Source organism: Eublepharis macularius, chromosome 6 (assembly GCF_028583425.1).
Source record: "Eublepharis macularius isolate TG4126 chromosome 6, MPM_Emac_v1.0, whole genome shotgun sequence".
NCBI classification, from domain to species: Eukaryota; Metazoa; Chordata; class Lepidosauria; order Squamata; family Eublepharidae; genus Eublepharis; species Eublepharis macularius.
The window spans coordinates 67,140,279-67,154,023 of record NC_072795.1 but is presented as its reverse complement, the minus strand read 5'-3'; the positions used below and the strand labels follow the sequence as shown (position 1 = coordinate 67,154,023).

General features: G+C 52.2%; 1 protein-coding gene across 2 annotated transcripts in view; it reads right to left on the bottom strand.

Moving 5' to 3' along the window:
* SUFU (SUFU negative regulator of hedgehog signaling) overlaps positions 1–13,745 on the bottom strand; it is a 175,912-nt gene that overhangs the window by 142,001 nt on the left and 20,166 nt on the right. For both annotated transcript variants that reach the window (XM_054982639.1, XM_054982640.1), the window contains exon 2: positions 3,427–3,561. In XM_054982639.1, the coding sequence (XP_054838614.1) occupies positions 3,427–3,561 (135 nt within the window). The remainder of the gene's footprint in view (positions 1–3,426; positions 3,562–13,745) is intronic.

The window sequence follows — 13,745 nt, the reverse complement described above, 5'->3', positions numbered from 1 at the left end:
GGCAGAAAATGCGCATTTACTTGTAATTAATTTAGAAATGAGTCTGCTTCACTGCTTCCTTCACTGTCTTCATGACTGATTTTCCTTACTATATTTTGGGCTCCTGACTTGTATATCCACACGCCTCTGTGGGGCCCATATACAGACATGCTTTAACTCTGACACAAAACCACTAATGACAATTCCTGTTAGTGTTAAAGAACAGTCTTCAGCTACTTTAAACAAGCCAGTTTTCCGCATTACATTACATAGTAAATGTATCAGTACAGTCTTTATGAAGTTCATGTAATATATAAAGATATTACCATATGTGACAACTATTTGCATTTATCTGGTTCTTGTTTGCTGCAGGGTTTTCTGCCGGAGAAGAATATATGAGACCTGATAAAACTTGCCCTCCTGGGCCTCACTGAGAATATGCAACTAGTCAGATTAGAGACCTGCTAGAAAATGAAACAGAATTCTTTCCATTCCTACAGAGCTCACAAACAGACACAAATTAATCAATCAGGACACAAACACGTTATTATCAGCTTTGGGGGTTCAGTATATTACAGCTACATGGAAAACAAGCAGGAAACCAACATAAGTTCTTACACTGTGGAAGTGCATAACTAAATAATTATGAGAATAATACGATAGGTGCTAGCATGCAGCTACCAAATATCCCAGGGATCCAGAAGAACTAAGAAAGAAGTGAACAGGAATTCCTGCTTCTAATCTAGAATTTAGTAGCTCTGCAAGAGATGTAGAGCTCGCAGTGTCTGATAAGACAGCAAGGAAGTCAAAGGAAGAATAATTCAGAAGCAGCAATTATAAAGACAACGAAAGTGCCAACATGTATATATCAGCTATTTGAGGGGGTAGAAAAGAGACTTTACTAACTACATTATTCCTAACAGCCAATGCCTCTTCCCTTCCCCCAACCCCCAATCACTATTATTGTGCAAAGGGAAAATCTTTTACAGTGAAAGGCAGAGGGGCTTATTCTCCAAGGATGCATAGCAGATATGCTACAGGCTGGCTTTATGCAAAGCCAAACTTAGTAACATTCCTTTTATTAAAAGCAGCCCTCCTTGTAAGTTTTACTACTGTTCTGTAAACATAAAAGATGTTTCTCTCCACACTTAAAAAAAACCCTCTCTAATTCCAGAATCTTTGACAATAGAGATGTGTTTTAGTTCCAGAGACTCTGTGCGAGTTTAAACATTGCAAGGCAGCTTCTCTGTAGGTGGCCTGCCTCCGACATTAACTACCTTAAACAAATGACATTTTTAAGCCAAACACACTATAGACAAAAAAAATCCATGAGGTGGCCTTGGCTTCAAGGGAGGTCTACCACCAACAGAGAATAGGAAGTAAGAAAAAGTGCCTATATGCTGTATATGAAGAAGGAAGGATATATGAGATATGCAGAGAATATTTAAGATTTACAAAACTGCTTTAAGCAAATATGTAAGAACTGGGAACATTCAATAGTGACAGGCTGTGATGACTTGCTCTATCAGTCCTTCCTCTAATGAGAAGACTAACATAAGGAGGTGAACAGAATGCTGCAGATAATATACTTCAGATTAAAAAAAGGGGGGAATTCCATCCTTTTTCAACAAGTTCACAGCTATGGAATTAAAGTTAATCCTGGTGAATATACTGACTGAGGATTTTTAAATGTGTTTGTCATTACAGAAAAAAGTACTTTTACAAAATATTTTTGAATGAAAAGGACACCTATATTCAGGAATTCCTCTCTTTACAAACCGGTCTCTTTTGTAAGCAAGCCATAACCAATTTTTAAGCAGAACATGAAATCCCTGCCCCTCTCACAAACTGCTTGCAAGGAGAGAGAAGGGAGCTATATTGCAGTCTTTGCATGTTCTTATTAAAAGTGTACATTCACCCAAGAGGAAAGGTGAGATAAATATTTTAATAAATAAAATATGAATAGTCATACAACTTTCCACATCCATATCCATTTATAACAAAGTTTCAGGTGGTTAGTCATGTTGATGTGCAGAACAGCAAAATTCAAGTCCAGCAGCACCTTAAAGACCAATAAGATTTTCAGGGTATAAACATTCCAGGGACAAAGCTCTCTTTGTCAGATATAAAGACTCTAGCACAAACTAGATTCATAGAGCCATAGAGTTGGAAGGGACTGACCCCATACCCAATGCAGAAACAGCTTGGTGTAGTGGTTAAGAGCACGGGACTCTAATCTGGAGAGCCGGGTTTGATTCCCCACTCCTCCACAAAGCCAGCTGGGTGACCTTGGGCGAGTCACAGTTCTCTTGAGCTCTCTTAGCCCCACCCACCTCACAGGGTGATTGTTGTGGGGTAATAATAACACTTTGTAAACCGCTCTGAGTGGGCATTAATTTGTCCTGAAGGGCGGTATATAAATCAAATGTTATTATTATTATTATTATTAAAAGCATCCCCAACAAGTATTTGTCCAGCCACTCCTTGAAGACTGCCGTATCCCTAAGCAGCCAATTCCACTGCAGAATTACTCTTAATGTGATGTTTTTCCTAATATCCAGCCAGTACCTTCCCGCCTGTAGTTTAAACCCATTCATTCATTTCCAAATCCTGTGAGCTAGTGTTGCACTGATGATTAATTGGCATGATCTTGTCCTTTCCACAGAAACCAGGCATTAACGAGTTTTGCTTGATGGTGTCCTGCCACTAGCAGACCATGAGAATGAACGGGGTTTTTTTCAAGCTCCCACCATTATGTGGGGGATTATGATGTGTTCTAGGGGCTTACAGAGCACTGAATAAACTGATGAACAGTTGCTTACAAAGCCAACCATCTGTGCCACCACATTAATTGTTATATTTATTTAATTAATTTTATTGCATTTATATGTTACCTTTCTCCCCAATGGGGACCCAAAGCGGCTTACAGCATTCTCCTCTCCTCCACTTTTTCCTCACAACAACCCTATGAGGTAAGTTAGGCTGAGAGTATGTGACTGGCTTGAGATCACCCAGAAAGCTTCCTTGGCAGAGCGAGAAATCAAACTTGGGTCATCCAGGTTCTAGTCCATCACTCGAGTAACTACACTACATTGGCTAGATAGATCAATTTCTAGCTGATAACTTATTTTCAGCATAGAGCAGACTCTTATGCAGGGTTAAATAATAATAGCAACAACAACAACTGTGCTTATATACCGCTCTCCTAGACAGATTAGTGCCCCCAGAACAGTGAACAAGGTCAGTGTTGTTATTATCCCCACAATACAGCTGGCGCTGAGAGGAGTGGCTTACCCAAGGCCATCTCCTGAGCTCATGGCAGTAGTGGGATTCAAACCAGCAGAGTGCTGATTCACAGCCCAGCCACTTAACCAATATGCCCACAGAGATCAAAGCAGCCCAACTCAGAAAACAATAATCTACAGTAAATGAAAATTAAGGACTCACTCATGTACTCTGTTGTCACCATACAAATCACTTAATCCAAAGCTCACATAGTGCCAGTGCTCAGGAACATTTAGGGCTGGACTCCCCAAGTTCCTGTACATACTGACGTAGTCCAAAGGATCAGGGCCACCTAACCTATTTCAAAAAAAGGAAAAAAGGAAGTTGCAGTTCAGTATATGGAAGCACATGGACTTACCAAAGTTTATACCACTACTAATAACTCAAAACCAATCCTTTTTTAAACAGTTATCATAACAATTACAATGTTTTCATAATTCTTGTAGTAGTTTTGGGTTTACAATAGTATCTTGCGTTTTATTTATCTTCCTTGAGTCTTAATGAGAAAGTCAGAATTAGAAAACAAAGAAAAAAGACCAGTATAATATTAAAAAAATTCAGTAATTAGAATACAAGACAACAAAACAATGAAATAGAAACAATATAATAGTTCAATAAACAATGCAATACTTTTAAAAACTACCCACCTTCGTTCACAGATACTAAATTACAACTTGCTTCGGTTTTATAAAAGCCTCCTCCTCATTTTGCTACCACTGTATTTTCTTTATAAAAATATATAAAACAAAAGGGTACGGTAGGACAATCTGCAAAATGACAGAAGTATGGGAGCCTTCCTGACCTTGTCAGATAGGCTGTTCTGCTAGGTGGGAGCTACAACAGTGTTTCTTTTTAAAATATCTAAAGAAAAGGAAGGCCAGCAAAGCCACTAGCGAGACTCATGAGGCAAATGTTTCCTTTTTATAACAGCAAGAAACAGGATTGAATATATGCATATAAGAGTTGGACTCAATCAAATAACACACAAGAATAGACAGCAAGATGATTAGAAAATCTTAACAAAAAGAAAGTGTACATTGCATGTTAACTAGGTTTTCACCAAAAATTAATTTCATCAGCCTAGATACAGCCTGTTGCACTTGAGCAGTATCTTTGCAGTAACAAAATTTCCATTTTGCTATCAATAACTCAGTTGCTACTGTCCGGCGCAGCCGGACTCGGCCCCGGGGGCGGGGGTGCCACCCTCCAGCTGGGAGGAGCGCCCTCCTCCTCCTCCAGGGCCCCCCGACCCCCACCCCCTTACCTGGCCACCGAAGGCCGGCGGCACGACGGCGGCGGCTGGCCGGAGGGCCGGGACGAGGATGCCGGCCACGAAGAGGGGGCTGGCCGCGGCAAAGGAGGAGGCCGAAGCAAAGACGCCAGCCGCGGCCAAAACACCGGCGGCGGCGGCGGGCCGAGCCGCGGCGGCGAGGGGAGCCGCGGCGGCAGCGACCGCAGCAGGGAGACCAGTCACGGCGGGGAAGCCAGCCGCCGTGAAGGGACTGGCTGCGGCGGCGGAGGGGACCGTGGCGAAGACGCTGGCCGCAACGAGGGAGCCAGCACCGGGGCAGCCGGCGCAAACGGCTGCACCTGAGCCCGAGCAGAGGCGGGAACCGGCAGGCGGGGAGGTCCAACGGGATTGGCCCCAGGGGGTGGCAGGCAGGGGGGGGGGACGAACCAGGGCTGCTAGGGGGAGCACGGAAAGGTGGGGGATGGCAGGATTGGTGGAGGTGGTGTGGAGGAAACTACAAGAGGGCAGCTCCCAAGGACGCCGAGGAGGAAGTGGCTGGAGCGACTGGTAGCGAGCGGAGAGAGAGAGAGGGCGAACGGACAAGCCAGAGCTCAGCAGGGAGAGACGGTGGAAGCCGGGTGCCTTAAACCCCCACCGCTCACCCATATCTGAGGCCGAGGGAGCCGCCCTCTATGGGGAAGCTACGGCGGAAGGCGGGCGCAGCGCGGGGACTGGAGAGGGCGCTCACAACGTGGTGGAGAATGCAGGCCCCAGCCCTGCAGTGAGCCGCCCCCTCCCGCGCATTCCGGCGCCTACGGGCTGGACGAGCGGCCGGTCCCTGCTACGACCACCCACCCTCCAAGTCGACCCCCCCCCGGCCGTCAGGCCCCGGCGCCACAGAAGCCGTGGCCATGGACCTGACCCAACTCGGACAGTGGCTCGCCGAGCACCAGGGCCAGCTGTTGAGGGAGGTGGCGCAGCAAAACCGGGAAGCGCAAGCCACCCTGGCGCAACAGCAGAGGGAAACCCAGACCGCTCTAGTGAGGGACCTCCGCCAGGCCACTGAGGCGGGGCGGGCTCCCGGGAACCTGGGGGACGGCGCGCCCGGCCCAGGCAGGCACCCACCGCCCTTCCACCTGGCCAAGTTGGGACCCGAAGATGATGTGGACGCGTACCTGGACGCCTTTGAGCGCACCGCAGAGGCAGCCCAGTGGCCGCGGGGGCAATGGGCCTTCATCGTGGGGCCCTACCTGACCGGGGAGGCCCTAGCCGCCCTCAAAGCCCTCGCCAAAGAAGAGAGTGCCGATTACAACCGCCTCAAAGCAGCCATCCTCGACCGGTATGAGCTCACCCCGGAGACATACCGGCAGAAGTTCCGCGGCCTGACCTATAACCGCACGGACCGGCCGCGCACCCTAGTGGCCTCTCTGAAAGACATGGCTTACCGCTGGTTGCAGCCAACCACCCCGGAGGCCAAGCGAGTCGCTGACCTGGTGGTCCTGGAACAGCTCCTCCAGGTCATCCCCCCCCCGCGCACGAGCCTGGGTGGCCTGCAGCCGGCCAGCCGACTTGAAGGAGGCGACAACCCTCTGGGAGAATTTCATGGCAGCTTCCCCCCAAGAGGCCGGAAGCAGTGAGGCGAAGGCGGGGAAACCCACCCCAGCGGGTCCGAGCGACGGAGGCCGAGGTGGGCGGGCCCACGCTGGGCCGCGGCCCCCAGGGCCTGGGCCCGTCCGGTTGGAGCGTGGCGGCGCACTCGCCGGCCCTAGGGGCCCCAACCCCGGGCCAACCCGTAACCCCGGAAGGGGGGACCCAGCAGGCCCGGGCAAGGAGGACCCCGGGCGGGGGCCGTGCTTCACGTGCGGGCAGTGGGGGCATTGGAAGAGGGACTGCCCCGTTATGGAGTGTGACTGGGGCTGGGACACCACCATGCAAGTGACGTCCCGGGCCCCTCGCCCACCCCCGCTCGTGGCCATGGTAACGCTCGCCGGACGAAGGCTGACGGCCCTTCTGGATAGCGGGAGCTCCATTTCCATGGTCCGCTCGCACCTGTTACCCGCGGACCTCCCGGTCATACGCCGGGCCGTCATAGCCTGCTTCCACAACCACGTGGAGGAGTGTCCCGTCGTCCGGGTGCCCGTGGAGTACGCCGGGAGTACTCGGCTCACCGAACTCGCCCGCGTCCGGGCTCTGCCCTTTCCGGTCCTCCTAGGCCGGGACGCCGCTCACTTTGCCGAGGCCCTGCGGCCCTGGATCAATGACCCCCCGCCGCCCACGCAGGAGGCGCTGATTGGAGAGGAACGGGGACCGCCCGGCAACCCCGACGAGGGCCCCGACGCCCCGGGCCTGCAAGCCGAGTGGGAGGCCGACCCCCAGTTCGCTGGAGCCCAGACTGCCGACGTCTCGCTAGAGTCCCTGCGGCGCCATGTGGCGGTAAGTGAGGGAGTGACGGTAGACGCCCGACGGGCGGGCCGCTGGCCGCAGATAGTCCAGGAGCGGGGGCTGTGGTTCCGGCTGGTGCGAGGACGGACGGGGGAAGTGCGCCAGCTATTGGTCCCGACGGCCTACCGGCAGAAGGTGTTGGAAGCGGCCCACGACCATCCCTGGGCCGGGCATCAAGGGGCCCAGAAGACAGTCGCCCGAGCCGGCGCGTTGTTCTTCTGGCCGACCCTGTCCAGCGACGCCCGAAGGCACTGTAAGGCCTGTCCCCTTTGCCAGCGGACAGCAGTACGAGGCCCGCCGAGGGCACCCCTCGCCCCTTTGCCGGTGATGCGGGAACCGTTTGAAAGGGTGGGCATGGACTTTGTGGGACCCTTACCCCGCACCACCCGAGGAGCCCGGTATCTGCTGGTCCTCCTCGACTACGCCACCCGATACCCTGAAGCCATCCCGATGCGTGACATGAAGGCCCCGGGGGTGGCAAGAGCGTTGATCCGGTTCTTCGCCCAGGTGGGGTTACCCCGGGAAATCCTCACCGACTGCGGGAAGCCCTTCACGGCTAAGCTCACGAGTCAGCTGTGTCGTACACTGCGTAGGCGTCACATATTCACCAGCGTGTACCACCCCCAGACGGATGGCTTGGTGGAACGCTTCAACCAAACGTTGAAGGCCATGCTGAAGAGGGTGGCCCATGAGAAGCCCACACAGTGGGACCTGTTCGTGGACCCCCTGTTGTTCGCCGTCCGTGAGACCCCCCAGGCCTCCCTGGGCTTCTCCCCGTTCGAGCTCCTCTATGGACGGAAGCCGCGGGGGATCCTGGAGCTGGTGGAAGAACAATGGGGTTCCCGGACCCCCACCGAACCACTCCCTGTGCCGGCCTACGTCCAAGACCTCCGGGAGCGGCTGGAGAAGGCCCGCGACGAAGCAGGCCGGAACCTGGAGGCCGCCCAGTCTGCCCAGAAGGCCTACTACGACCGGGGCACCCGCCTCCGGACTTTCCAAGAAGGGGACCGGGTCCTCGTGAACCGCCGGGTGATGGGGCCCGGCCCGGGTGACCCCTGGCAGGGACCTTTCACGGTGACGCGGACCCTCGGACCCCTGTCGTACGAGGTGCAGTGCGGGGCCCTACGCCGTCACCGCAAGCGACTTCATGTGAATGACCTGAAGGCCTGGCATGAGGGCCCGACCACCAGTGGCTGCGCGCTTTCCGAGGAGCCGTTGGAGCTCCCCGAAGGGGAGCTGCCATGGTGCCTAGAGGGGGAGGCCGCGCCGCTACCCCTGCTGGACGCCGAACTCACGGAGCAACAGCGCCAGCAGGTCCTGCAGGTGATCGGGCGACACCCCGGCGTCTTCTCCCAACGACCCGGGCGCACGGCCGTGCTCACGCACCGAATCGACACCCCGCCAGGGGCCGTGGCCTGGGCCCCCTGGCGGCCCCTGCCCCTAAAGCGCTGGGAAGTAGTGACCAAGGAAGTTCAGGACATGCTCCAGCTCGGCGTTATCGAGCCCTCCCGGAGTGCCTGGCGCAGCCCCATCGTTCTCGTGCCCAAGCCTGATGGGTCTGTCAGGTTCTGCGTAGACTACCGTCAGGTGAATGCCCTGGCCAAGTTCGACGCCTACCCGATGCCCAGGGCGGACCTCTTGATAGACCAGCTGGGCGAGGCCCGCTTTATCTCCGCGCTCGACCTCACGAAGGGCTATTGGCAGGTCCCCATGGCCCGGGAGGACAAGGAGAAGACGGCCTTCGCAACCCCCCAAGGGCTCTATCAGTTCCGGGTCATGCCATTCGGCCTGCACGGGGCAGCCGCTACTTTCCAACGACTGGTCGACCAAGCCCTGACCCACTGCCAGCCGTTCGCCCGGGCTTACATCGACGACATTATCGTCTTCAGCGCCGACTGGCCCTCCCACCTCAATCACCTGGACCAGGTTCTCCGGGCACTGTCCGACGCGGGGCTGAAAGCCAACCCAAGGAAAAGCCGCCTGGGCTTCCGCGAGCTCACCTACCTAGGGTACCGGGTGGGGCGGGGAGTGCTCCGGCCCGTGCCCGACAAGGTGACCACCCTGGAACAGACCCCGCGGCCCCGGACCAAGCGGCAGATGAGACGGTTCCTAGGCCTGGTGGGCTACTACGGTAAATTCATCCCCCACTTCGCCACACGGGCCGGCCCGCTCTCTGACTGCTTGAGGAAAGACCAGCCCTCGCAGATCCGGTGGACGCGCCGAACGGGAGGAGGCCTTCGGGTCGCTACGGGAGGCCCTATCCCGGGGCCCTGTGCTCCACAACCCGGACTTCTCACAACCCTTCATAGTCCACACGGACGCATCAGCCGTAGGACTCGGCGCCGTGCTGTCTCAGGAAACGGGGGGACAAGAGCGGCCAGTCCTCTTTATCAGCCGTAAGCTGCAGCCCGCCGAGACCCGGTACGCCACCGTGGAAAAGGAGGCCCTGGCTGTCAAGTGGGCCGTCGGGGCCCTACAGTTCTACCTGGCGCACAACCCCTTCACCCTTGTCACAGACCACGCCCCCCTCCTGTGGATGGCCCGGATGAAGGAACACAATCCCCGTATCTTACGATGGTATCTCTCACTCCTTCCTTTCAGCTTCACCCTCCGTCACCGACCTGGCCGCCTCCACGGGAATGCGGACTACATGTCCCGAGTCTTCGAGGACCTACCGACCGATCCGCCGCCAACTTCCTGGGGGGGGGGTGTCCGGCACAGCCGGACTCGGCCCCGGGGGCGGGGGTGCCACCCTCCAGCCGGGAGGAGCGCCCTCCTCCTCCTCCAGGGCCCCCCGACCCCCACCCCCTTACCTGGCCACCGAAGGCCGGCGGCACGGCGGCGGCGGCGGCGGCTGGCCGGAGGGCCGGGACGAGGATGCCGGCCACGAAGAGGGGGCTGGCCGCGGCAAAGGAGGAGGCCGAAGCAAAGACGCCAGCCGCGGCCAAAACACCGGCGGCGGCGGCGGGCCGAGCCGCGGCGGCGAGGGGAGCCGCGGCGGCAGCGACCGCAGCAGGGAGACCAGTCACGGCGGGGAAGCCAGCCGCCGTGAAGGGACTGGCTGCGGCGGCGGAGGGGACCGTGGCGAAGACGCTGGCCGCAACGAGGGAGCCAGCACCGGGGCAGCCGGCGCAAACGGCTGCACCTGAGCCCGAGCAGAGGCGGGAACCGGCAGGCGGGGAGGTCCAACGGGATTGGCCCCAGGGGGTGGCAGGCAGGGGGGGGGACGAACCAGGGCTGCTAGGGGGAGCACGGAAAGGTGGGGGATGGCAGGATTGGTGGAGGTGGTGGGGAGGAAACTACAAGAGGGCAGCTCCCAAGGACGCCGAGGAGGAAGTGGCTGGAGCGACTGGTAGCGAGCGGAGAGAGAGAGAGGGCGAACGGACAAGCCAGAGCTCAGCAGGGAGAGACGGTGGAAGCCGGTGGAAGCCGGGTGCCTTAAACCCCCACCGCTCACCCATATCTGAGGCCGAGGGAGCCGCCCTCTACGGGGAAGCTACGGCGGAAGGCGGGCGCAGCGCGGGGACTGGAGAGGGCGCTCACAGCTACCAAAAATAAAATAGACTTATTATGAACTGATTCACAGAACCATCTCCCAGAACTCATGATGTACATGCATAAGACCCAGCTTCAGATCTAACCTCCTCCCTTTTCTAACTGGTGCTCACATGCCATTAACTGCCTCCATTTGATACCAACGAAATCCTTCAACTGGGTAAGTCACTGTTCTTCCTGAAATGAGCAAACATGTTGGACCTAGTGAGTGATATTTGTACGCCACCTACTTCAGATTCAATAGCTAAGCCACCATTGTTATACTTAGGTTGTTCAGATCTAAGCACTTCATGTGGGGTATCCCTCAAACACCCCATTAATGTTCATAAACCAGATGCATAAAAGAATCAGCATTCTGGCCACCAATGCTGATAATTACACAGACAGCAGGACCTTATTAAGTTCAGAAATTTACAGTGCAGTTTCCCCTTAAATCATTTAGCTACCACAGAAGAACTACAGAATACCCAGTTTCACAGGATATCTGGGTGCTGCTGGTTAACAACAAACCCACTTGAGGACTGAACAGTCCTGGAACAGATTCATAGCTCAGGGTGTTGCTGGATCCTGGCCTATAAATGAAGGACGAGGTCTCTTCTATGGCCCATAATGCCTTTTATCAGCTTTGTCTAAAACACCAGTGATGGCCATTCCTCAAATAGTGTAATCTAGCTATAGCAATCCATGTTCTGATCACATCCAGGCTAGATTAGTATAATAAGCTTCATGTACTGTTATCTTTGAAAACTGCCTGAAAATTTCAACTTTCCCAAAATGTTGTGGCCAGGTTACCATTGGGGGCTGGATACAGGGATCGTATCACCCCTGTGGTGAAAGACCTGCAAGGTGCTACCCATCTGTTTCCAGGCACAATTCAAAGTCCTGGTTCTTATCTTCAAGGCCAGGGTACTTGAAGTACTATGTTGTTCTGTATTGTTAAGCTTGCTGATTAAGAGCAGCCTCCCAAGAGGGCTTTTTCAGTGGTGGCACCTTGCCTTTATAGAACGCCTCGCCACCCAAGTCTCGCCTTGCACCTAGGGCCAAAACATTTCTTTTTATCCACATTTATTTAAGGGATTTTATCGTCCTTGGCTATTTTTTCTGCTTGTAGCTTCAGAACTGTTTAATGGCCATTTTTAGGCCACTCAGAGGTGTTTATGGCATTTTCATGCCCTTTGCTTATTTTTAGTATTGACTATTTGTTATGATTTTATGGTATTATTCTTACTTGTGAGCTGCTTCCGGTATGTCTCTGCAGAGGCAGAAGTATACATTGTCTACAAGAATAAACAGGTCTGACTTCTTTTCCAATTGGCTCTTTACTACAAAATTTCCACCCAAGACAATTTGTGGGATATGAGCTGATATTGTTGCAATTTTTTTTTTAAAATGTTGAAAGCACAAAAGTAGAAACTTGTCCCTCCTTATGATCTTCAGAATATGCATTAAGAACACTTACAAGATTCCCTTTATTGTGTAAAGGGGACCTACAAAGATAGACATGCCTAGGCATCTCTCTCCCTTTGCCAAGTATGCTTCTTTAAGGTAGAATCAAGAGGGCGGGGAAATGTCCAAATGTCTACTTGCTTTGACCACTGCACCTCTCACACCACATGAAATACAGGATGTTTCACCAGGAAGATACAGAAGATAAGGGGAATGTGAGCAAACAATAGGACAATAGCAGGATATGCAATGGGCTCAGGATGCCAGCTGTTAAGCACCATCTGCTTTTATATACACAAGGAAAACATTTGTTGTAAGGAAGAACTGAAAGAGGTAGCTTTATGAAACATGCCACAAATAGAAAAGCTTTGAGTGAACATCCATAAAGTTGTGTCATTGCAAGTCTGAAGGTAATATATCCCTAAGTACAATGTTAAAAAGTGATTTTTGGACCACCAGATGTCAGTCTCTCAAATATTTATTGGCAAGCAGTATGCTTGCTGAAGACCACCTAGTAGTGGTATTTCTCACTGCCAAAGGCAAAACAGTTTAATTAACCCTGTACAGCCTAAAGAAGAGGGGAGGAAATACCACAGTAAAGCAGCAAAGGCAAAATCACTTGCTTCTGCTGAAATAGGAAAGGTTTTGATCTATAACTGGTACTACTACAAGCAGAGACTTTCACCAGTTAAAAGGTTATTGCTTTCCTGAGTCTGTGTTTTACTTCGTAGGAACAAAGAGCTACACTATACTATACCAGTTCCCTCAAAAATTATTACAACCTGTCCACACTAAGACCTTAACTCCTCAACTATACGAAAAGAATAGCAGCACAAAAACTTTCTTAAAGGGGATTACCATAACTCTTTGTCATGTGAATATTATAAGAATAGGGCATGGTCTTTCTCTTCCTATGGTGCAGACATCCACCAGACAATATGAGCTAAACTACAAGTGGCACTGAAACTCCCTGACTGAATTTCTCAATATGGTTTTTGTAACTAAAAAGCAGCCATAGTTATGCAAGTGTGAGAGAGATATGGATTAAGGCTGTGATGTAAAAAAAGAGGGAATGAATTCTTCCACAAAGCTACTTTCCCTCACACAAAGCCTATCCACCCCTCTAATGTTACCCTAGGTAGGGAAGAAAGGCACAATATGGGTACTTTTTTCCACCTACTGTGGCATAGTAGTTTCATGTGGGTAGCTGTGTTGGTTTGTAGTAGAAGAGCAGGACTGCGATCCAACTTTATCTATCTACGGCTATTGATTTAAGCAGAAATTAAAATGGGAAGAACCTTACTTGATATCATGTCTCTGATGTTTCATTATTGCCCCTATATATTTTGCCACAGAAAGAGTAACGGAATCATTTGTATCTGATAGTCACCTGGGCTCTCATATTAGGTAGTTCCATAATTTTAAGTAGAGGAATCATTAAGCTAGCTCACAGCTCATTAAATATCGGACACTCTTTAATCATATGTTCAATGGTTTCAATTTTATCATATGGGCATCTGCATGTTCTGTTAGCATATGGTACTTTCTTGTATCTACCCTCCAAAACTGACAAGGGAAGGGCATTCATTCTTGCCAGTGTAAAAGCTCTTCTGAGATTTGGTACTGTCAGATGATAAAAATACTTCGGCAGTTGCACCCAGAGAGCAATACCTAAGTAAGGAGTTGAACATACCCTCTAAGCCCTAACAGACGTACTAGTAATGTCCAAGTCCCTGACATGCATTTTTATTTACCTAATTATCTCTTTGGTCTCTGTAGTCGCAACCATATTGTTTGTTATTCCTAG